This window comes from Gorilla gorilla, chromosome 10 (assembly GCF_029281585.2).
Source record: "Gorilla gorilla gorilla isolate KB3781 chromosome 10, NHGRI_mGorGor1-v2.1_pri, whole genome shotgun sequence".
Classification (NCBI taxonomy): Eukaryota; Metazoa; Chordata; class Mammalia; order Primates; family Hominidae; genus Gorilla; species Gorilla gorilla.
In genome coordinates this window covers 98197831-98220652 of record NC_073234.2, presented here as the reverse complement: position 1 = coordinate 98220652, position 22822 = coordinate 98197831, and the positions used below count along the sequence as shown (strand labels likewise).

At 37.7% G+C, this 22822-nt stretch overlaps 1 protein-coding gene across 3 annotated transcripts in view; it reads right to left on the bottom strand.

Annotated features, from left to right (window-relative positions):
- The window catches only part of TMTC2 (transmembrane O-mannosyltransferase targeting cadherins 2), a 446120-nt gene that overhangs the window by 258481 nt on the left and 164817 nt on the right, over positions 1-22822 (bottom strand). For 2 of the 3 annotated variants that reach the window (XM_019039349.4, XM_055358834.2), the window contains exon 2: positions 17665-18235. The exons of the other annotated variant lie outside the window; for it this stretch is intronic. In XM_019039349.4, coding sequence (XP_018894894.1) covers positions 17665-18235 — 571 coding nt within the window. The remainder of the gene's footprint in view (positions 1-17664; positions 18236-22822) is intronic. 3 annotated transcript variants of the gene reach the window in all.

Genomic DNA, 22822 nt, shown 5'->3' with positions numbered 1-22822 from the left:
CTGTAAAATGCATGCAACTTGTATGAAATGGAATGATTCATATTACTACAAATATATTGTCCTAAACATAGTCTCTTTGGAGAGCCTGAATTACTCACACATATGAGTTTAGCAAGTAAGTTATTAGAAAGATCAGGAGTCAGCAAACTACAGCCCAGAACACACAACCACACTCTTTGTCTGCAGTATAAACAGCAGAGCTGAGTAATTGTAGTAAACTCCATATGGCCCTCACAGCAAAAAACATTGACTATCTGGCCTTTACGGAGAAAGTGTCAGACCCCTGAGATTGAGGATCAAGCATGGCACTTAACGATTTTTTTTTTAGGTTTTCTTTTAATTTCTCTATAATTAAAAAAATTAATTTCAAATTATTTGTCAAATTAATTTCAGTATTTAAAAAGCATTATTTTTCTTGCATGGAACAATGAATCAGAGTCAATTTCTAATTATATGCATAAAATGATTATACAGGTAATGTAAAAGTGGCATAATTCCCTATTTTATTCTATATTTGTTAAGAATTAGAAAGTGGGATTGACTCATGAAAGGCTCCGTTTTAGATAATCAAGTATTAACTGTATTTAAGTTTAAAAGATAATGGAAAAGATAACTTCATGATAAAAGGGAGAAAAGGGGGTATTATTTTAAATGTAAATAGATTCTTCTGAAAGCTGAAACACAAAATGTATAGCCCACTACAGTCTGCAATAAATTACCTGGCCTCCAAAAAAACATAAGCACTTTGGAACTTAATCTTTTAAAACATAATATCTGCACAAGAAACCCATCTTTCCAATCAGATTATTTCAAAGAGACGAAATTATGATTTTACCCAAAAATGGCTTAGCAGTAAAATTATATTTTAAATTATGATTCAAGTAGCATGCAATTTGGTCCTGAAGCATCCTCAGAAATGCCCATATTAGGAAAATCTCCTGGAGAGGTTAAATGAGTTGTTCACAATTACACAACTAGGTAGTGGCAAAACCTGTGTGAGAACTCAGGCCTCCTGATTAGAACTGCAGGGTTTATGTCATTATGCCATATGGCCACACTTTTCACAGCATGTCCCCTTTATCTACGAAATCACAACTTCTCTCAAATGTCTAACATTTTTCAGAGGCTTTCACTTAATTAATCTGGAAAAAGGCTACCAGCTGGACGCAAAGGTGCAGGTTCAAACAACTTTTATATAAATCTGATGTAAATCAGCAACTGTCTTAATAGCATATTAAATTTTTATAGAATCGTTCTCCCATAATTAACTTTATGTGATTGCTCTTTTAAAGTTGTTCAGTAGTGAATTTGCCTCTAGGAAGCAATAAGCTGGGCATATTTTAGGATGGCCATTTATTTAAAGGGATAAAAAAATTCCAAATTCATTCCCTGCTTTAAATGTTTGGTTTGTCTGAAAATGATTCCTTTTTCAAATAGGTAACAGAATGGAAACTGGGTTTACCCCAAATTTTACAGTCACCTTTATAATTTGATAAAACTCCCCATCAAAGCTAAAAACAAGACAATTTTATATTTTAAATACAACCTAATTCCTGCTGCATATGTAAGACATTTGTAAAACATCACTTAGGCAAGTAAATGGGAAAGAAAAAGAATCACCCAGATTTATATTTATACTGTAAACCACTGTTACTCAGAAATCAAGGGCTGCATGTACCAAACACACAGCCAAGAAAGCAATCAAATGCTAATGTAAGACTATTACTCCAGAAAATTGCAATTATGTAGGGACCTACAATTTATCATAGTTTTGAAAAAACAAATTAAGAATCCAACCATTCTGACCCATACACAACCCCAAAGAAGATATCCTGATTACTCAAACTTCAGTGCCAATTTGTTAAACAGTAGAATAGACAGCTAAGCGGACTAAAGGCACAAGTGAAAAAACAGGGGCTTCACAAGACTTTAACCAGGTTTACTGACCCACATGGTTCGAGGTCAAAACTTTTCACTACAGATCCTGTTAAACTTGGAAAATCACACACACACACACACACACACACACACACACACACACACACACACCATCTTTGAAACAGGGCCAAAATCCCTATCCTTAATTCCATTCCAAAATATAAAATTAAGATTGATGGTGATAGTTAAAAGTTCTTTGAATACACTCAAAATCAATACACTCCATTCTTTAAATGAGTCAATTTTATGATATGTGAATTACATCTCAATAAAAGTATTAAAAACTAAAAGCCTGACCTGAACTGACATGAGGCAATTTATAGTTTTTATTTATTCCAGTTACTATAAATATTCATATATTTTCCTGCAGAAATACTAAGTGTTTCTTATTGTGAAGTGTTGCCATGTTGGGAGTGTTATTTAATGCAGGGTTTATTCACTTTGTCTTTGATTAGTAATTTTTTTAAAAATCAAAATCATACCTCACTGGCCTCATGGTTTTGGATATTGAATCAGGGAACATGTAGGCCTTTTTTGTATAAATAGAGGAAAGCTCAGATATCGAAAGTCTTTATGATCTTTACAACCCACACAAGAGAGTCTGCACAATTTAGGACACCATTAGACACGTGGACACTCCTGGACATCAAAATATTGCTAATTAGTCTAAGCACTTTTGTATTTTTTATGAAATTTGCAGGAAAAAATTTTATCTGAATTACAAGGAGCCTCTGTAATGCAGACTCATTTCCCGTATAAAGCAATGCGGGAAATATTTTCCTGTATTAGCAATGCCTGTCAAGAACACATAAATAATATGGTTGATTAGCAATGATGCAGCAATATAAAATTCAGAAACAAACCAAACGCTTCAATGTCAATTGAATCCGAATAATTCTTGCTTGCATGCTTTTGAGAAACACCATGCAGAGTAGGTGAAATGCATAGGCACATAAGAGGCAAACTTAGTCAAGACCAACCTCCAGGGTATATGCACAAAGCCTCTCCTTTAAGTCTGTTAAATGTAGCGCAAGGCCACAGTAGAAATGATATGCCCCTGCAGGCCAATGTGATGTTCAAGCTCAGAATACCAAGATCTCAATGCCCATTTCCCTTCTGGGACAGAGGCATGCCAAAGAAAAAGACTGTCCAGTCTCTGGTCTCAGGGAGGCTTCCAAACCAATTAGAGCCTAGACACACTCACACATCCATCAGTATCACTCCTCTAATATTCTAATTATCTGGCTATTTTTTACTTTGAAACTCAGTCTTACTGCATACTAGGCAACTGCGGGGTGTGTGGGGGGGGTGTTGTTCAACTTTTTTGTAATATGGAGTAAAAATAATGAATGCACAAATTATCTGGAGAATGGTTACCACACAAATGTAAATCCTGAGAGAGCAGGTGTTTGTCTATTTTCTTCACTACTTTATCCTCAACATCTAGATCAGTACTTAGAAAATAGTACATATGTATTAATAAATAAATATGAATTTAACAAATTTCTCCTCACATGAGCAGCATTGAGGAGAAAAAAAATGGACACCGACTCTAAACCTAAATGAAATGCACAAGCATGAAATGGTCTTAAAACACACACACACACACACACACACACACACACACACACACACACATAGATGAGCAGAGCTACTTAGACACCACTACTTTCTGTCACTCTCTTGACTCTTCCCTAACCAGGCTAAATTAATTTTTTTGACACTTGTGCTTCTCCAGCATTTCATAAGGAATTATATTAGCACTTAGCACAGTTATTGTATACATGTGTGCTACTTGCTAGGGGCAGAGAGAAAATATCCATCACTGTATTTTTAGCACTCATAAAATTAGCTTTTGCACCTGGAAGTACAGATTACTTGTATTCAAAGCTACTGTAGATAATGAGCATTGGTCCCAAAGCCAAGTAATGTGAAAAAAAAAAAAAATCATTGTTTCTTTTGTAATACTACTTGGATCTTTCATTTTCACTAAAATTGCACAAAAACAGTATAACAGGAAGACCATGAGCTTTGGACTCAGATATTTGAGATGAGATTCTCTCTCTGCTGCATACTATCTATGAATCCTCAGGCAAATTATTTCACTTGATAAGCCTCAGTTTATCTTATCTGTATCTCATCTGTAAATGAGGTTAATGCTTTCATAGAATGGAACAAAATATTGCACAGAAGACACATTGCTAGCACACACTAAGCCTTGATAAATGGTGGTTCTCATTACCACCAGCTGTGTGTATATGCAAATGAAAGCTAGTGAATTCAGATGGGTTATTTCTCTTCCTCTTGAACAATATGGAAGTCAGAGCAGCCAGGGAGAAGATTATACTGCAGAATGAAAGAGAATCAAAGACTACAAATTATCCTGTCCAAGAACCAGAAACTTCAGGCTGCTGCTTTGACAACTTAAATTCAGCCCTTTTCTCACTCAGCCAGCCCATTTTTCAATTGGCATCCCCACATTTTCTCCTTTCTTGCTATTTTACCTCTGAAATATGCTCAGTTTTGGAGTCATTTTCACTTTTACATTAGGGTTGCCAGCAATTCAAGTATTCACAAGACAGCAAGAAGCTAAAGTCATATTCTGTGGTCAAAGAAACTTTAAGACTCTAGCGGTGGCCTTTTTAAAAATCCCACCGCATTTCTGGAGTTACAAGTAACAGGATGAATGCTACACACACAGATGATGTGCCCAGTGCTAATGACTAAAATTTTGCTCCTGAGTTTGTGCAGTGGTGCTGTGTAGAGTTGAAAGAAGGTGGAGATTGAGCTGCCCTACTTTTAATTCTCCACTTCTAAACCCATCTTAAGATTGGCATGAAAGAGAAGAGACCTCTACTGAGGGATAAACTATTTCAAACAGTAACACCATGTTAGTAAAGGAAATTAACCAAATTAGAAAGAAAAATACACTGTGATTTTAGTCTCTTTGCGTTAAGCTTGTGTTATTTGCAGAAGCAAACATTCCATTTGAATGTGAGCTGAAATCAAGCTGGAGCACTAGGATGACAAAATGCAAATAGGGAGACCCTATCTGAAGCTATTTGAGGTGGGAGGGAAGGAGGAACCTGGGAGGAAGGGAACAAAAAACAACTACCAACAGCTCAATTTCACAAGGAAGCTTGGAATTATTAACAAAGGAAAAAAGAACCCAGGGTGAAATAAAAATTAGAATTGTAATTAATTAATGATGAATTTGAGTGACAGGTACATGGAATTCCAATACTAGTCTCCAGTCTAATTGAAGTGCAAATGGCCAACTGAAAATGTCCATAAACTAATTTTTTAAGCATTAAAAGAGAAATATGTTTACAGTGACAAAAGCATTCAACCTGGTTGGGAGACGCTAGAATATACCGTTGTCTCTCCTCTCAACTAATCGTGGGCCTAATTTATGTGGGCCTCAAATTCTTATTTTTTTTATTTTTATTTTTTATTTATTTATTTTTTTGAGACAGGCTCACTCTGTAACCAAGGCTGGAGTACAGTGGTGCAATCATGGCTCACTGAGGCCTCCACTTCCTGGACTGAAGTGATCCTCCTGCCTCAGCCTTTCAAGTAGCTGGAATTACAGGTGCACACCACTGCATGCTGCTAATTTTTGTATTTATTGTAAAGATGGGGTCTCACCATGTTGCTCAGGCTGGTCTCGAACTCCTGGCTCACACGATCCACCCACCTCGGCCTCCCAAAGCGCTGGCATTACAAGTGTGAGTCACCATGCCCGGCCTCAAATTCTTTTAAGAAGGTGGTGTTGTGGAGATGGACAAATGGTTTCTAGTATACCATTCCAGCTATAAAAATATTGGTGTTTTTGTGAAATTTTTATAATATTTAATGTCATTATAGGAGGGAATCAGATTCTCAATGTACATCAGTGGGTTCCAAACCTAGCTATTCATCAAAATCACTGGAAGAGCTTTTTAAAAATGTCTCCCTCCTGCCACCTCCACAAATTCTCCCCTCAAGTCCTTAAAAACAAACAAAAGTAAGCAGACCAAAAAATTCTTATTCGGTAGCTTCCAGTTTTGTGCTGTCATCTCTAGTCTAAAATAATTTCCCCATGAGCAGCTGATGATCATCCAAGTTGGGTGTACTCAAAGAAAACTCATGACGAATCCTCAAGTCTTCTCAAAGTAAATGGTCACCCCTGCCACTCGCCCCATGTATCATCTGTCAAGTAAATCATATTTTTATGTATTGAATTTTCTGAAATCCAAAACCAATTTTATCTATAGATTTGTCTCAGTAAGCCAAAGTTACCAAGATATAGGATTCTGTAAAATTAATTTGGTCTGAGTGTTATTAAGTTGTCCAAAATAGTTCATGAAATATTTTTGGCAGCCAGAAAACAGTATTGCTTTAAAGACAAAATTTTCTGCCTCCTGTTGTCGCTCCAGGAGGTGAGAAAATAAACCACTAAACAACAACAACAACAAAGCCAGACTCAACGTTTCCCTGAAAAGGTTTATTATATAGAGCTTCTGGGATCAGCTGCAACAACATTGCCTGCCAGGTTGGGGAAGAATAACCTTTAGATAATAATAGTGCCTCCTTTTTTTTTCAAAAAAAAAAAAAAAAAAGAGAGAGACTTGAACCTGCAAGCTATTGCAGTTACTGAACTACTGCTCCCTACAATAAACCTTGCTAAAAGAAAATATATGGGAAACAGGGTGGTTTGGGGAGAAAAACAGAAAAACCTGTCTCCCCTCCATTTTCAGATATATAAGCAACAGCACCCTCCTGAGCCCAAAGGGGAAAAGAAAGCAGGCTCTGAAAGTATGAGATGATGATGATGGCAAGATATTACCAATGGAGGAAAATTGGCATATGTACTTGTTATCAATCTCAATCAAACAAAAGATAAATTATCAAATCATGTTGTTCAGAAGAATTAACCTTGAAAAAGGCTTTTCCTCAGCTTTCTTTCAATTATCAGCACTGGTGAACAGGATAGCAAGCATTCCATTATTTGCTGATTGACATTTCAGCATGCATTCCATTAACTACTCTATATGGTTCTAGAATAGCCGCAGCCATGCCAATTCAGTGCTTCATAAAATGACAGATAAAAAGATCACCATTACTGAAAATGCTACAAAAATGCCATAGAATGCTGACAATGATGATACCTGCTATAAGACAGGGACGTGGCAAAAGAGTACACATTTACTATATTCATACCTAACACAAAACAGCGAAGATATTATATCCCTGATTTTACAGGGCATTTAACTGATGTTCAAAGAAGTTTAGAAATTTCCCCAAGGTCACACAGCTAGAAAATGACCGAGTTTCTATTTAAATCTAAATCTGCAGGCACCAGTCCAATGGCCTTTCCCCGATAGCCTTATAAGCATCTCTGCATGAAAAGATTAGCCAAATACCAAATAGTTATTCAAAGTAAACAGCAGTTCTTTTCACAATATTAAATATATTTAGCTTTTATTACAATATGTCATGAGAGCTTAAGAAGAGACTACATATAGTGGATCATATAAATGGGCAAATTTTTACTTGAATCTTGAAATTAGGAGAAATAAGGTTTTCATGTCACTTTGAGTTTTCCATTTTATAAAAGTTACGGAAATGTACTCAAATCATTCATGTGAAACCTTGGTATAATCTTTTTTTCAGTTCTTAAATACACAAAATTGAATTATGTTTAAATATCCACAACTGATATTGCATATAATCAAGGTCTCTATATTAAAAGTACTTATTTGTACTTTATATTTAGCAATAGTTTGATGGGAATTCAGGATATATTTTCCATGTGCTCCCTTAAGTAGGAACTAAGTCATTTATTTTTTAGGTGTCCTTCATTTTCCCCATGTTATCTGTACTGTTTTCTTTAATTTACAGTAATCATAAGCAAAATTGACAACCACATACCAAAACACAAACAACACAGATCCCCCATCACAACAAAGAGAAATACTACGATCTCTGCATTTTATTTGATTCCTGAAATTAAGTGAATCAACACATAGAGAAAGAAAGAAATTGTCCTTTGGAACGGAAACTGACTTCACTAATCAAGACCATAATTACTGAAGAAACATGTATTAAATTCTGAATTCATGCTATTTCTCTTGATGCAAGAGTTGTAATCAGACCAACAGAGCATACAGGAGCCATCTGGGTACTGCAGCATTGTAAAGACAAACCCAGAGAACAAGGGCACACTGACCTTCCTACCACCAAATCATCACTGACTTCGAAGATGCTATTCTTCCCTTTTGGTTTCTTATTATCCTTTTTGAAGAAAGAAATACTATGACCATTAAGTACAAAATCTGATTGTTTAAAATAAAATAAAACTTATAATCCTATGCAACCTTACCATAGTATCACCTTTCAAATGTATTTGAACCATCAATGCATTTGACATAAGTCAGTTTTTTCTACCCCACCCCATTCATGCCTTTTAAGGAATCTCTAATGTACTCATGGAATCTGGCTTTCTATAAAATTTCATTTGATAAATCAACAATAAGTTATCATTTCCACCATTCTAAGCATTTAAGACAGGAACTGAACTTCTAGGTAATGACAATGGATTTCAAATTTGTGCAAACCACATCATTTTCTGTGAATTGAAAATACTGGCTTGAGTATGAGTAACCCGATATCCATCAGATCCCCCTCAGTCAATTTGATTCCCCCAGGCAGCAGGTATCGAAAATTGAGCTGAGTGATGTAATATGCATCCCAGACACAGTGTTATGAGAATAGCATAGATTTCAATGAGACTCATTATTTATTCATCACAAGATCCAATTTGCGTGTCATTTTCACTGACGGAGTATTGAGTTAACTGGTTGAAATTCAGTGCTGATAGAATATTTCATGCTGTACTGTAAAAAGGACCCTTTAAAAAATGTTTTTTCTCTTTTCCTGTATGAAACAGTCCAAAACAAAGAGGTATTTTGTACTTGTAGCCATTCACAGTAATATCTGAACATTGTTCATCAAGGTTGGGAGAAGGGACACAGGAGAAAGAAAGCTTTTTTTTTTTTTTTCTTTGATCTTTTCAAAAAACCAGCTCCTGGATTCACTGATTTTTTCAAGGGTTTTTTTGTGTCTCTATCTCCTTCAGCTCTGCTCTGATCTTAGTTATTTCTTGCCTTCTGCTAGCTTTTCAATGTGTTGGCTCTTGCTTCTCTAGTTCTTTTAATTGTGATGTTAGAGTGTCAATTTTAGATCTTTCCTGCTTTCTCTTGCGGGCATTTAGTGCTATAAATTTCCCTCTACACACTGCTTTAAATGTGTCCCAGAGATTCTGGTATGCTGTGTCTTTGTTCTCATTGGTTTCAAAGAACATCTTTATTTCTGCCTTCATTTCGTTATGTACCCAGTAGTCATTCAGGAGCAGGTTGTTCTGTTTCCATGTAGTTGAGTGGTTTTGAGTGAGTTTCTTAATCTTGAGTTCTAGTTTGATTGCACTGTGGTCTGAGAGACAGTTTGTTATAATTTCTGTTCTTTTACATTTGCTGAGGAGTGCTTTACTTCCAACTATGTGGTCAATTTTGGAATAAGTGCGGTGTGGTACTGAGAAGAATGTATATTCTGTTGATTTGGGGTGGAGAGTTCTGTAGATGTCTATTAGGTCTGCTTGGTGCAGAGCTGAGTTCAATTCCTGGATATCCTTGTTAATTTCCTGTCTCGTTGATCTGTCTAATGTTGACAGTGGGGTGTTAAAGTCTCCCATTATTATTGTGTGGGAGTCTAAGTCTCTTTGTAGGTCACTAAGGACTTGCTTTATGAATCTGGGTGCTCCTGTATTGGGTGCATATATATTTAGGATAGTTAGCTCTTCTTGTTGAATTGATCCCTTTACCATTATGTAATGGCCTTCTTTGTCTCTTTTGATCTTTGTTGGTTTAAAGTCTGTTTTATCAGAGACTAGGATTGCAACCCCTGTCATTTTTTGTTTTCCATTTGCTTGGTAGATCTTCCTCCATCCCTTTATTTTGAGCCTATGTGTGTCTCTGCACGTAACATGGGTTTCCTGAATACAGCACAGTGATGGGCCTTGGCTCTTTATCGGAGTCTTGCTCTTGTTGTCCAGACTGGAGTGCAGCGACGCGATCTCGGCTCACTGCCACCTCTGCCTTCCTGGGTCCAAGCGATTCTCCTGCCTCAGCCTCCCGAGTAGCTGGGATTACAGGCACCCCTCCACCTCGCCCAGCTATTTTTTTTTTTTTTTTTGTATTTTTAGTAGAGACAGGATTTCACCATGTTGGCCAGGCTGGTCTCAAACTCCTGATCTCGTGATCTGCCTGCCCTGGCCTCTCAAAGTGCTGGGATTACAGGCGTGAGCCACTGCACCCAGCTGAGAAAGCTTTTAAAGACCTCCATTTTTCTTATGAGGACTGTAGAATAATATGCCAAATATTATTCGGTAAAAAGTACAATAATACTAGTCTTCCAAAAATAAATGTTCTTTATTTAATGATAAAAAATGTAGGCCGGGCGCGGTGGCTCACGCCTGTAATCCCAGCATGTTGCGAGGCCAAGGCGGGCAGATCACAAGGTCAAGAGATCAAGACCATCCTGGCCAACATGGTGAAACCCCATCTCTACTAAAAATACAAAAAATTAGCTGGGCATGGTGGTGTGTGCCTGTAGTCCCAGCTACTCGGGAGGCTGAGGTAGGTGAATCGCTGGAACCCGGGAGGTGGAGGTTGCAGTGAGCCAAGATTGCACCACTGCACTCCAGCGTGGCGACAGACAGAGACTCCGTCTCTCAAAAAAAAAAAAAAAAAAAAGAATGTGACATACACTGATATGAATGAGATATAAAACTTCAACTCTAGCTTTCAGGAGGATTTTCAGTCTCATCACCAAAGGAACCCTCCCTCAGGTTTAGGAGACAGATGGGATAGTTCCCCCCTCCCCTCACCCCCGACTCCCGAGTGGCTACACGGAGCTGACCTGCGTATCCCTAGGCTCCTTCCATGGACAAGCCAAAGTAGGAGCACATTTTGAAACCATGCATTGTTTCCCAACATTTTGGGAGCCACAATATACCACAGAAGGTCCCTATATCACTATACATACCAGGTGGTCTCAATCTACCCTACCTGACTCATTTTCCTCTGTCAACCATGTCCTCTGTGTATCTGCCAAAACAACTGCTCCATGGTACCCAGTAATTTTCTGTGAGTTTTCCTCTGTGTAATGCTCATGCTGTACCCTTTACTCTTCCTCACCTCTCCAGTTACAAATGCCTGTATCTTTACCCTGCAAGGTTCTACTCAAATGTGTCTGCTCCAGAAGGCATTTCTTGATCCCCTCAACCAAAAGTAACCTCCCCTTCCTCTCAACCCCCCCCCCCCACCATTCTCAATGGCTGCCTTATAACCCTCACCACTTCCCAGCTTGAATTTCAATTCTATATTTACATGCACTATTCTCGACTTCATACTACTCTATAAAGTCCTGGCATATTGGCATGTTCCTTTTGATTCCTCTTTGAATCCCCACATCGCCTAATATAGCGCTTGGAACAAAGATGAATTTTTTTAATGATAATTTGTGAATAGATCGTTGTTCCAAGTATTAACAGTGTAATGCAAGCATTATAGATGCTTGCAATGGTAGTCAGATTCCCAAATTTAAATTACTTAACTTGAACTTAAACTGCAACTGGAATACAGAATCACCTTAAATCAGCTGAACAAGGGAGCCAGCCTGCAGGAATACAATACCTTATTAATCTTTGGCTTTTTGAATCGTAAAATATTTTTGAACATTGACTTTATTTGTGGTATTATCTGGTTAGCAGTGTTGGCAGCTGTTCAAAGTTTTATAGTACTACAGGTCATGAATATTAAATGCCACAAGTTTACTGGGAGGAAATCCAAATTCATTCATAAGTGCCTAACAAACAGCCCTACAGTTTCAATAAAGCTAAGAAATATTGTGATCAGAATCAGAGCATCTTGCTACACCTGGATTCTCGCAAAGTCAAGTGTAAGGCAAATGAAAGGAAAGGGGGTCATAAAAGTGGGAATACTACTTGGAGGAGAGTGGCACAGGTGTTGAGTATGGAAAATCACAAACGGTAAATATATCATATTTCATTCAATGCAATTGATATGGGGGGGGGGGTCACAACTTAGGCAAAACCACAACCTAGTCTAGAAACAAAAGGGACAATGCCATAAATGATAACAGATTCCATCAAAGCCATCCCCAGCAACTAATGGAAAAAGCACATGTGGATTCAATATGCAAACACCTGCAGGCTATGCAGCTCTATTCGCATGCTCTTCTCTATAGACAAAGCCACACAAAATAGTCAGAAGTACAGAAACACTACATTCAATACCTTTAGTGTTCAGACAGTGATGAACCAAAAATCTTTAATAGAATATAAACTCCCACCCTCAGAAATTATTCTCAAGATAAACCCTACTATAAATGGTTTGGAAATATGGGGTTGTTAGTTTTGATCTGAACACTATTATCTGGATGTAGAATCAAGTTAAGCAACACATAAGACAAAGGTAAACTTCATTGCCCATGGGCAACCTCCATCATTCACTTTCTGCTTAGCATCAAAACAAGAAAATTATTTCTAGAAAGAGATGACTGGAAAATCTCAATGTCTCCAATTTTCCCATATAACAATATTATTTATTGAAACAGAGTCACAAAATTTAATTTTAAGAAAAGGAGATTACCTAGATAATGCACATCTTGGAACCAACTACATAAAATTTAGCAAAACCAAGGTAATCATCTTTAGAGAAATTTTAAAAACATCAAACTAAAAGGGCTTCATTTTTCTAAACTACCTTGTGTTAGTATTAGTATTGCTACATTGACTTTCAGATTTTTAAAATTTTCCACCTGTAACTGAATAAGTGGTTATGAGGCTAATAAAGGGGAAAGAGATGTTTCCACATTAAAACAGTTAACAGATGTTAAATAAGCACAGAAAATGGCCACTAGGCAAGCAATGACTGACGTTGGGTAAGAAAAATGTTGCTTTTACTGATTTTATTACCCATGTACCTCCTGGGGTCATGAGAGGCTTGTAAAAAATTTTGTGGGCAGATAAAAGTCTAGTATTTATTTGCAAGGCTAAGTGTATTTCAAGGGCTTTTCCCCCCTTATTTTTTGACCACATAAAACTAAGTGAGTGAAAGTAATCTAAGTAATGCTAAAACAATCATTTAGTGAGAGGTCAAGAAAATTTATTTTCTGACATACATGTCTTCCAACCCTACCTTCCAGACCCCACTAACTCAGGAATGAAATTCTCATTGTATAAAGGGGAGAGTACAGGACTTCACTGTAACATTTCAGCCACATATTTTAAAAAGGTAAATACTAAGTGTGAATTCAATAATAGTTACTAAGTTCCTACTATAAGCCAGATGTATGGTGAAGGACAAGGATAATGTAAGAAATATATTAAACTAAATCCTGAAGCTAAGAACTAAGACTACTCTAAAACACTGATTTTTATTCATACTTCTGAAGATTTTATACTTAATGTTTTCTGACAAAATTAACTACTGACAAAATTATAGTTTGTCAGCATTCAACCATATTATTTTGTAAGTCATATTACTTATCTCAATGAGCATTTGTTACATAAGCTAAATATGTTAACATTTTTAGCACACTAAGAATAGTGCTTGGCAGATATAAACACTGTTTATTAAATACTAAATAAAATATCTACTACATGCCAAGAACTTACTATTTCCCATATATTTTATCAAATAAAAATACAACTTTCATATTTCCTTTGCAAAATTGCAAAAGTCTGATGACATGCACATCATTTGCATGAGTCTTGTAACATTTTTGGTGATTAACCAAAATTCTTTAACAGAATATAAACTCCCATTCTCAGAAATCATTCTCAAGACAAATTCCGTAAATGGTTTGGAAGTATGGGGTTGTTAGCTTTGGTCTGATCACTATATCCGGATGTAGAATCAAGCTTAAGCAACACCTAAGACAAAGGTAAACTGCAATCAAAACTGGCCAAATTCAGCCAAGAGCCTTGCCCCTCTGACCTTAATAATTTCCAGCTTTAAGTGGGCCACCATTTTTAGGTTTTCATTACTTAGCTTGTTCTCTAATTTGAGTAACAGGGTTAAACATTTGTATACTGCAGTTCTCCATTTGTATATAAGTTATGTTTTAACAGGGCAAGGAAGTTTATCTCATCTGGCAAACCATGATAACTAGGATGCAGAGTTAATTGGCAAGATATTTAAGATGATTATTTTTTAAGGTTGAATGCATCTTCTAAAGCCTTTCAGACTACTTCCTTCAGAAAGAATCTCCTCTAACTCAGCCCAGGCATAGAAATGTATATATTTTACAGACAGAATATGGAATTTTCTATAACTTTCATATGGATTCTATGTCAGTGTTTACAAGCTTCACAAGCATGAGATTTTAAATGAAAGTTTGTGCTTAAATCTGTTTACTTCAGCTTTGGTCAATTACTAAGCAGTCCTTATTTCACATGCTGTCAAACAACTCTATGTGTAGAGACTACTGGCAGTTCACCTTAAGAAGGCAGAGGCCAAAAGATAAAGAATCAAAATTTCCATCGACATTTCTTCTTTCACTTCAACTAATATGTATTAGGTATCATCCAAATACTGGACACTTCAGCTCACACTGAACACCCCCACAATTTCAAATAAGCCTCACAACTCTGGGAGAGAACTATAGCTGCCTTCATTTCCAAATGAAGAAACAGATCATGGAATCAGCCCAAGTTGAGTTAAGATTCTATTCCATATTAGTTTCCTTTCTACTGGGCAGTCAATTGACTTTACCTATATTTGTTCCTCAAACTATCATAGTGTAGTAAAGATATCACCAGATAGTCAGACATGTGTGCTTCAGTCCAAGTGATTCCATCATTTTCTGTGTTACCTACACATCTCTGGCTCTCCACACCCCAGATGGAAATGAAGAGAGTGGCAAAGATGATCCTACAGGTCCTTAAAAATCTATAAAATGGGCTGGATGTGGTAGTTCACGCCTGTAATCCCAGCACTTTGGGAGGCTGAGGTGGGCGGATCACGAGGTCAGGAGATCAAGACCATCCTGGCCAACATGGTGAAACCTGGTCTCTACTAAAAATACAAAAATTAGCCAGGCCTGGTGACGCATGCCTGTAATCCCAGATATTCAGGAGGCTGGGGCAGAAGAGTCGCTTGAACCCGGGAGGCAGAGGTTGCAGTGAGCTGAGATCATGCCACTGCACTCCAGCCTAGGCGACAGGGCAAGACTCGGTCTCAAAAACAACAACAACAACAACAACAAAAATCTATAAAATGTGTTATCCCCAAAGTTCTTATTAAGCTCATTGGCCCCAAACCTAAGAATGACAGAAAGAGCTACGATAGAATAGCAAATATCAGACAAAGTCTTGCTGCCCCCGACCACTACCCTTGCTGCTGCCATTGCCTAGCCCTGCAAGTGGTGGTTGCCAAGAGAGTCTGGGCAAAGAGCCATCTGGAAACTTCTCAGGACACTGAACCTTCAACAGTATTAAGTCCTTTCTCTTAACATGGGGAACTTCACACTCTTTAGTCTCAAGAGTTCCTTGCTAGTGGCATTTCTTATTTTTTAAGCAGCTGTTACATGAATAAGGTTGACAAATAAAATACAGGATGCCCAGACAAATTTCAGTTTCAGAGAAACAAAGATTAATTTTCTATTATAAGTATGTCCCAAATATTGTATAGAACGTATTTCTAGGAAGGAGTACTGCAGTGGGCAACTCTGCCCTTGAAAATATGCTTAGAGGACTGTAAATTTCTCAGAGAACTTCGTAAGGTCCTGCAAGTAAATCCTGAATCATCATAGCCAAATAATTCCCTAACTTATGAGATGGTAAGATGGAAATTCTGTAAAAGAAATCACAACCGGGTGCGGTGGCTCACACCTGTAATCCCAGCACTTTGGGAGGCCAAGGCGGGCAGATCACGAGGTCAAGAGATCGAGACCATCCTGGCCAATATGGTGAAACCCCATCTCTACTAAAAATACAAAAATTAGCTGGGCATGGTGGCATGTGCCTGTAGTCCCAGCTACTTGGGAGGCTGAGGCAGGAGAATCGCTTGAATCTGGGAGGCGGAGGTTGCAGTGAGCCGAGATCGCGCCACTGCACTCCAGCCTGGCGACAGTGTGAGATTCCGCGTCAAAAAAAAAAAAAAAAAAAAATCACAATATTTCACAGGCGACTAATGCAAGGTCCTGAAACAGCCAGCACTAAGCCTGCATCCTCAAATACATCATAACCTCCCTAAGGACAAAGAGCATGAATTACACTTCTCCTAGTTGTACTTCTAATAAAACAAAGTCTGCTATTGTCGATGACATTGGGTTAGATGAAAACAATTACTCTCTCTAAATCTCTTTGAAAGAATTAAAATTGATTTGAAATTAAGAGCTTGACTTTCAAACCATATGTTGTTTTCAAGCATCAAACTCTAACCAGAGTTTCTTTTAAAGTTTCAGCATTTAATTGAAATCACAAAAGAACTTCATTAAGCCCTTAATACTCTAAGTGAAAAGGTTAGGTTTCCAGCAGAGAAAAAGCACAGCAGAGATCACTCTGACTCTTAAGAGGAAAAAAAAAAAAAAAAGGGCATTTAAAAAAATTAATGTTTCGAACTGCATTTGCCTCAATTTGTTTTTAATTTTCTTCTCAATTTTAAATAAAATTAGAAATCGATGGTGAAAAAGTAGTCAAAACTAGGAAAACTTGACAGTTTCCTCATAGCAAAGTATCCAAAACCTTAATTCCTCACTTGTATCCAAAAGATAGGCGGGAGCCTGCCTAAAACATGACCAAAGTTGGCAAACCCTGGCCCAGTTCCGTCTTCATGCCAAAGTCAAAGCAAAGGTGAGTTTATTCTGAGTGAAGGAGGATGGGGAGATGGGAAGGCAGACAATTTCTCAAGATGCCCCGTCCACTCAATGCCTCTCCTTAATGCTCTAGCAGAAAACTGCTCAGTCTCTTCAAGTGTATGGGGATCCTAAAATGCTTCTGTGGCCTTCAAACAGCTTTGTACTGGATACCACTAAGGGAATACGGGAGAACAAATATGCCCTAAGGCAAAGGTCTTAATTGGCCACAGGGAGAAACTCAATAATAACCATTTTCTGTTTTGACTTTTCTATTCTTATGCACTACCACGAGGAAAAGGTGAGTATGATTCATTGTTTAAGAATTTGACTTCCCAGTGCACTAAAGGGAAGGATTGTTTTCCAAAGTCAACTCAGGAAAAGTAATATTAACAAATGGCAGAGGATTTCCCCTGTAAAGTCTAGCATCTAGCTCTATTATCAGCCGTGTTATTTTTTACAAATACACGTTATAGACAATTTATCAGATTATAGACAATTTGTGCAGAAATATAGAAATAAGAACTCAATAAATAATAAAGGTGCATATTCTTTACAAGGCAAAATTATTCTTCTACCACCCTTGAAATCATGAAAGTAAGAAACCAGAGAAATAAAACAATCAGTGACTAAAACCCTGCTTAGTACAAAGGTCAAAAGGACACTTCCACTTACTGAAGATCAAAAAGGAACTTATTTTAAATTCCGCTTGCAGAGGAACAAATTTGCTTTTTAAATGGTGGCAAAGGAGTAAGCAAGTAGATTACTCAGTAATCCAATGCTCAAGAGCCAACAATCACTTACTTTGTAAATGGTAGGTAATATCTGTTTTATTTTCAGCCTGTGAAAGACAAAGACATCATAAACTGCTGAAACTGCGAGAACAGTCACTCCTTGTTCCTTCCACAACATGCTGCATCCTGCGCACAGTCCTGTCCCCAGGAACCAGCCCCAGGTTCTGGCTGAGTAGCCTCTTGTAGAACAGTGTTTAATGTAGCAGAGCAAGGAGAGGAGAAAGAAGAGACTGGCCCCGACGTCGGCTCGTCCCACGATTCCTGCCACTGCCTCCGTGTGAATGGGGTGAGAAGCAAACATCAAGCCAGCCATGAATGTCCAGTATCCATCACCAAGGAGGATCTTGGAGAAGCTTGTGAAGAGACCAGTGACTGCTGCATGCAACAGGACATTGACAAGATGGTAGCTCCAGGGATTCAACCCTCCAATGGCATGGTTCAGGCGAAAAGAAAGAGTGCAGAGTGGCCGGTAGGACTTGTGGCTGCCACTGTGGGTTAGAAGAGTCCCCCAAAAATCATTGTAGAAAATGTGCGTCCATGGAGTTTCTGGGAGAAGGTCCTGATTAGTCTTGATAGCACGGCTAAAAAACAAAATATTAAAAAAAATCAAATGTAAAACACAAAAAGAAAGAAAAAATATGACATTGATAAGATACTGCCTTTCTCAGAAGCTTTGTTACTATGTAGCTTTGTGATGGGATTCCAGGCACATATAAGCTGAATTCATGTCCTCCCCTTAATGCTTACTAAAACCACAATGAGGGTTGTTTTTCTCTTCCTTAAAAGCTTCCTTCCTTGTTGAAATGCAAATATCTTTGAAGAATAAAGTTCTTCAACTGGTTTAAGCCTTAATGTAGCAGTCTGCCAAACAACTGCCCTGAAAATCATGTGACATACTGGTTAAAAATGAATATTCCAGATCGAGGCTGGGCCTGAGAATCTGCATTTTTAAGAAGCAAGGCCCAGGTGATGCAAGAACTAGCCTCCTACTAGAAATAAATTAATAAATTGTACAGGGAATATCAGTGCCCGGTGCTTCTCATACATACAAATCACCTGACGACCCTGTTAAAAGGCAGGTTCTGATTCAGTAGGCCTGGGGAGAAGCCAGAGAGAGATTCCACGTTCCAATAGCTCTCAGGTGATGCTGATGTTGATGGTCCTTGGACCACATGTTGAGTATTAAGGGCCCAGATAACTGGAAAGACTAGGAAGAATGGCTCTCCACCTATCCAGTGTTTCCCTTCCTACTGCATTCTAATAAACTTCAGCCTTTCCCACTTCTTAGCTTTCATGGGACTTACTATCCTCTATAGAAATCTTCATGGTGCTTCACTGATTCTTGCTTTTGAGGATGGTTTCCATTTGCATGCCTGATATTTTCAAACAGACTTCAAGAAGGAAGGACCTACTAATTGCTAAACAATTGATATACTGCCAAACACCGTGCTGGTCTCCTTGGCTACATCTTCTCATTTAATCTTTAGAGCAACACTGATGAGGTAGATATTATTCTCTACATCTCTCAAGTGAGAAAGTTTGTGGTTCAGAAAGATTAATTAATAACTGGCCCAGAGTCACACAAGTTGAGAACAGTAACACAGAGCTTCATGGCTAATTCCCTTTCCACTATTCTGGGTTTCCCAAAATATGGTCCATCTACTACTGGGGACATGTAAAAAGATGTCTGCACTTTGTAAAAACTGTAATGGTTATATTCATGTTAAGGTTATTTGAAAGTAAATTTCATTACCATATCAAAGCTGGATTTCCCAGCTATCTGGCTCAGAATAAAGCTGTTGAAAATTAAAAAGTGAATATAAAGAAAAGGATTAAAGACTCAAAAGTACTGACATATGTGGATAAGGTACAAACATTGAAGGTGGCATTATTCAGTTTGGAACATCCTGGCTCTGTGCCACTATCCTCCCAGAGAACAGAGTGGCATTTGGAGTCTTTTTGTATCCCTAGTGAACCTATCTCTGTATTTACAGAACATATAAGAGACACATGAGTTAGTAAGGGCACAGGAATGAGAACTCCAGAGCTATAAAACTCTTGCCTAGTCTGATATCAGGGCTTTTTAAGGAGCTGTGGGCATCTGTGTGGATAAAGACTATGTGGTGGGAGACTGTCTTAATGATGTTCAACTCTAGGCCCTCCACCAGTTCTGCCTTCTCTTGTGAGGCAGGTGTGATCAGAGAAATTTCCAAATGAGTATTACCAAAAAGCAGGTTGGAAAAACCCTGGATTCAGGCAAAACGTTCCTGAGTCCTAACTCTTTCATTCACTGCCTGACTGCAAAAACAAACTATCACAGAGACTCAACAGATTAAGAAACCCATCTAAGGTGATCTCACCAGTGGAAATAACTGAGTTAGTATTCTAGCTGAGTTCAAATGACTAGGCATGATAGTTTTCAACTGCTTCTCTAGATTGCTTCCCAATTAACCTTTCTGAGCTTCAGTTTCTGTGATAATAGTTTTACCTTGAAATCATTTAATAAACATGTATAATTGTTCATTTGTCTTCTATATAGAGAAGCAGAGAACAGTGCTTTACATACACATGAGTGTTCTGGACACCCTAGTGCAAATGATCTCTCTGCCCTGTTAGCTGCTGCTATTATTATATAAAGACTAGGATACAATCTATGAAAAGTCCCTTATTAAAGTCTTCCTGACCCATAACCTAGGAAATTAGGTGCATTTTGGGGTTAGAATTAAAATAGGCCAATCAGAAGTTGATGATTATATACAATGTGCCAAATACCATGCTAATCCATATAATAATACATATATTATCTACTAATAAGAACTAGTTGACTTTTCTAAATGTTCAATAAAAAGGCAAAAGATCTGTGAAAATCTTCAATTACTCCATGTGGCCGGGATGGTTCACTGTCTCCCAATATCTATTCTCTCTCTTTTCCATACAAATGAACTTTAATTTTTAGTTGGGCATGTGGTCATTTAGAAAAAAATTTATTTCCCTATCTTCCCTTCATACTAAATATGATCATATGATGAATTTTTGTCTACTACTTCCGGAAAGTGTCCTTAAAAGGAAAAGCTTAGCCTTCTTCCCCTCCACCCCTCCCCTCCACCCCTACCCTCCTCCTTCCTGCTGAGTGGAGCACATATGTAATGGCTGGAGTTCCAGCAGCCATCTTGGCCCAGAAGGTGTCCTTAGGAATAGAAATCATGCAGAGAGCAGAGCAGTAAGATTGAGGGAAACTTAGTCCCTGTTACAAAAGACCATAGTGACCCTGGGCTACCTCCCTCCTATTTCTTCAGTATGAGAAATAAGTTGCTACCTTTTCTAAACTGATATTTTGAGTGTTAACTAGTAACAGTTGAACCCAGTCATGAGCAAAATCCTTTATTAAAAGAAGACCTAGTACAGAACAGTAGATTGATTTTCCATTTTGATTTTGATTTTTGCAAGTCTCCATGTATTGACTGTGTATTAAATAAATTTCCATATAAATTGGCTTTTAAAATATTAGAACCAGATGTTATTCTGGATCTATTAAATTAAAACACCCTGCTGTGACATTCATCAAGAGTCTACCCAGAAGTAATTGCTTAAGACTTGATGGGTTATAATTAAAATTTAAAAGAAATATGAAAAAAAAAAACAACTGCCAAACTGCCAAAGAGTGTTGTCAGAAAGAGCTTATTTCAAGCAATAGAGAATGAAACCCAGGCTTCAACTAGACATTAACCTAGATATTGATGTAAATATCTCTAATATCAATCCAGAAACCCTCATACCATCAAGGCCAGGGCAGTGGAGAGCTCAAAGGCAAACCATTCTGGGATAAGGCTTTGTCAAGGCAGTGAGAAAAACTGTGAGGCACGCTTTGTTTAGAGTAATACTCCATCCTTTCTGTGGCAGATCCCAAAGAATGAAGAATCATCTTTTCCAAACCTGGATTTCTACATGCTATTAGTTCAATGCCATAACCAACTATGTAAAGGTAAAAAAATTCACCCATTAAAAAATCTGTTCAAAGCTGCTGGAATTTATCTTTATAGCAATAAATCTAGCAGCCTACAGCAGCCACAAGATATACTACATCCAAAGACCCTCCACCAAAAAGGGTTTCAACACAAAGAACACAATTAACACATCTCATAATTTTACTGTGAGAAAAAAACCTTTGAGGCCGGGCATGGTGGCTCATGCCTGTAATCCCAGCACTTTGGAAGTCTGACGCAAGTGGATCACCTGTGGTCAGGAGCTTGAGACCAGCCTGACCAACATGGTGAAACCCCATCTCTACTAAAAATACAAAAATTAGCCAGGCATGGTGGCAGGCACCTATAATCTCAGCTATTCAAGAGCCTGAGACAGGAGAATTGCTTGAACCCAGGAGGTGGAGGTTGCAGTGAGCCGAGATTGCGCCACTGCACTCCTGCCTTGGCAATAGAGCGAGACTCCATCTCAAAAAAAAAAAAAAAAGAAAAAAAAACTTTGAAACACAGCCCTAAATTTACATGAAAAAAAAGACAAACATAGTTAATAAAACAAAAATGAAGGAGCAAAAGAGTATCTCATCCATGTGAAAAACATACTATACTAAGGGAGACATTAGTATGATAAAATTCTCCAATGTGTGTTATCTGCTTAAGTAGGATTTTATTTAACCAATGAATATTATGATAAAAAATATGGAAGACTAAAATGTACTGGAATTTAATATACAAGTCATGTCACACATGCAGGTCAGTGATAAGGGATGCATTACACCACCTCAACATCCTATTAAGAAAGATACAGACCAACAGGGCCTTAATAGAATCTGAGTAATCCTCCAGCAAAATAAGAAAAAGGGAGTCATTCAAACCTAAGCATAATAGATTTTGATCCATTTGCATTTCCTTCTATGAGTCCAAAATAGAAATAGTAAAACCTCTTCTGCTATTTCACAGCTAATGAAACACCTTGACTCAAAACAAAATTTCATGCTGATATAATTTTTGAGGTTGCTTCCGTGAAATGGTGTTGAAAATTCAGAAAGGCCCTAAGGAATCAGGATATTTTCCACTCTAGGAAAGGTGGAGGAACTCAGAGCAGCAGATATGGGAAAAAAACAATTGTTGGCAGAATTCCCTAGAGAACACAGGACTGAGAAACTGTCTTTTTGAAGCAAAAAGATAGTC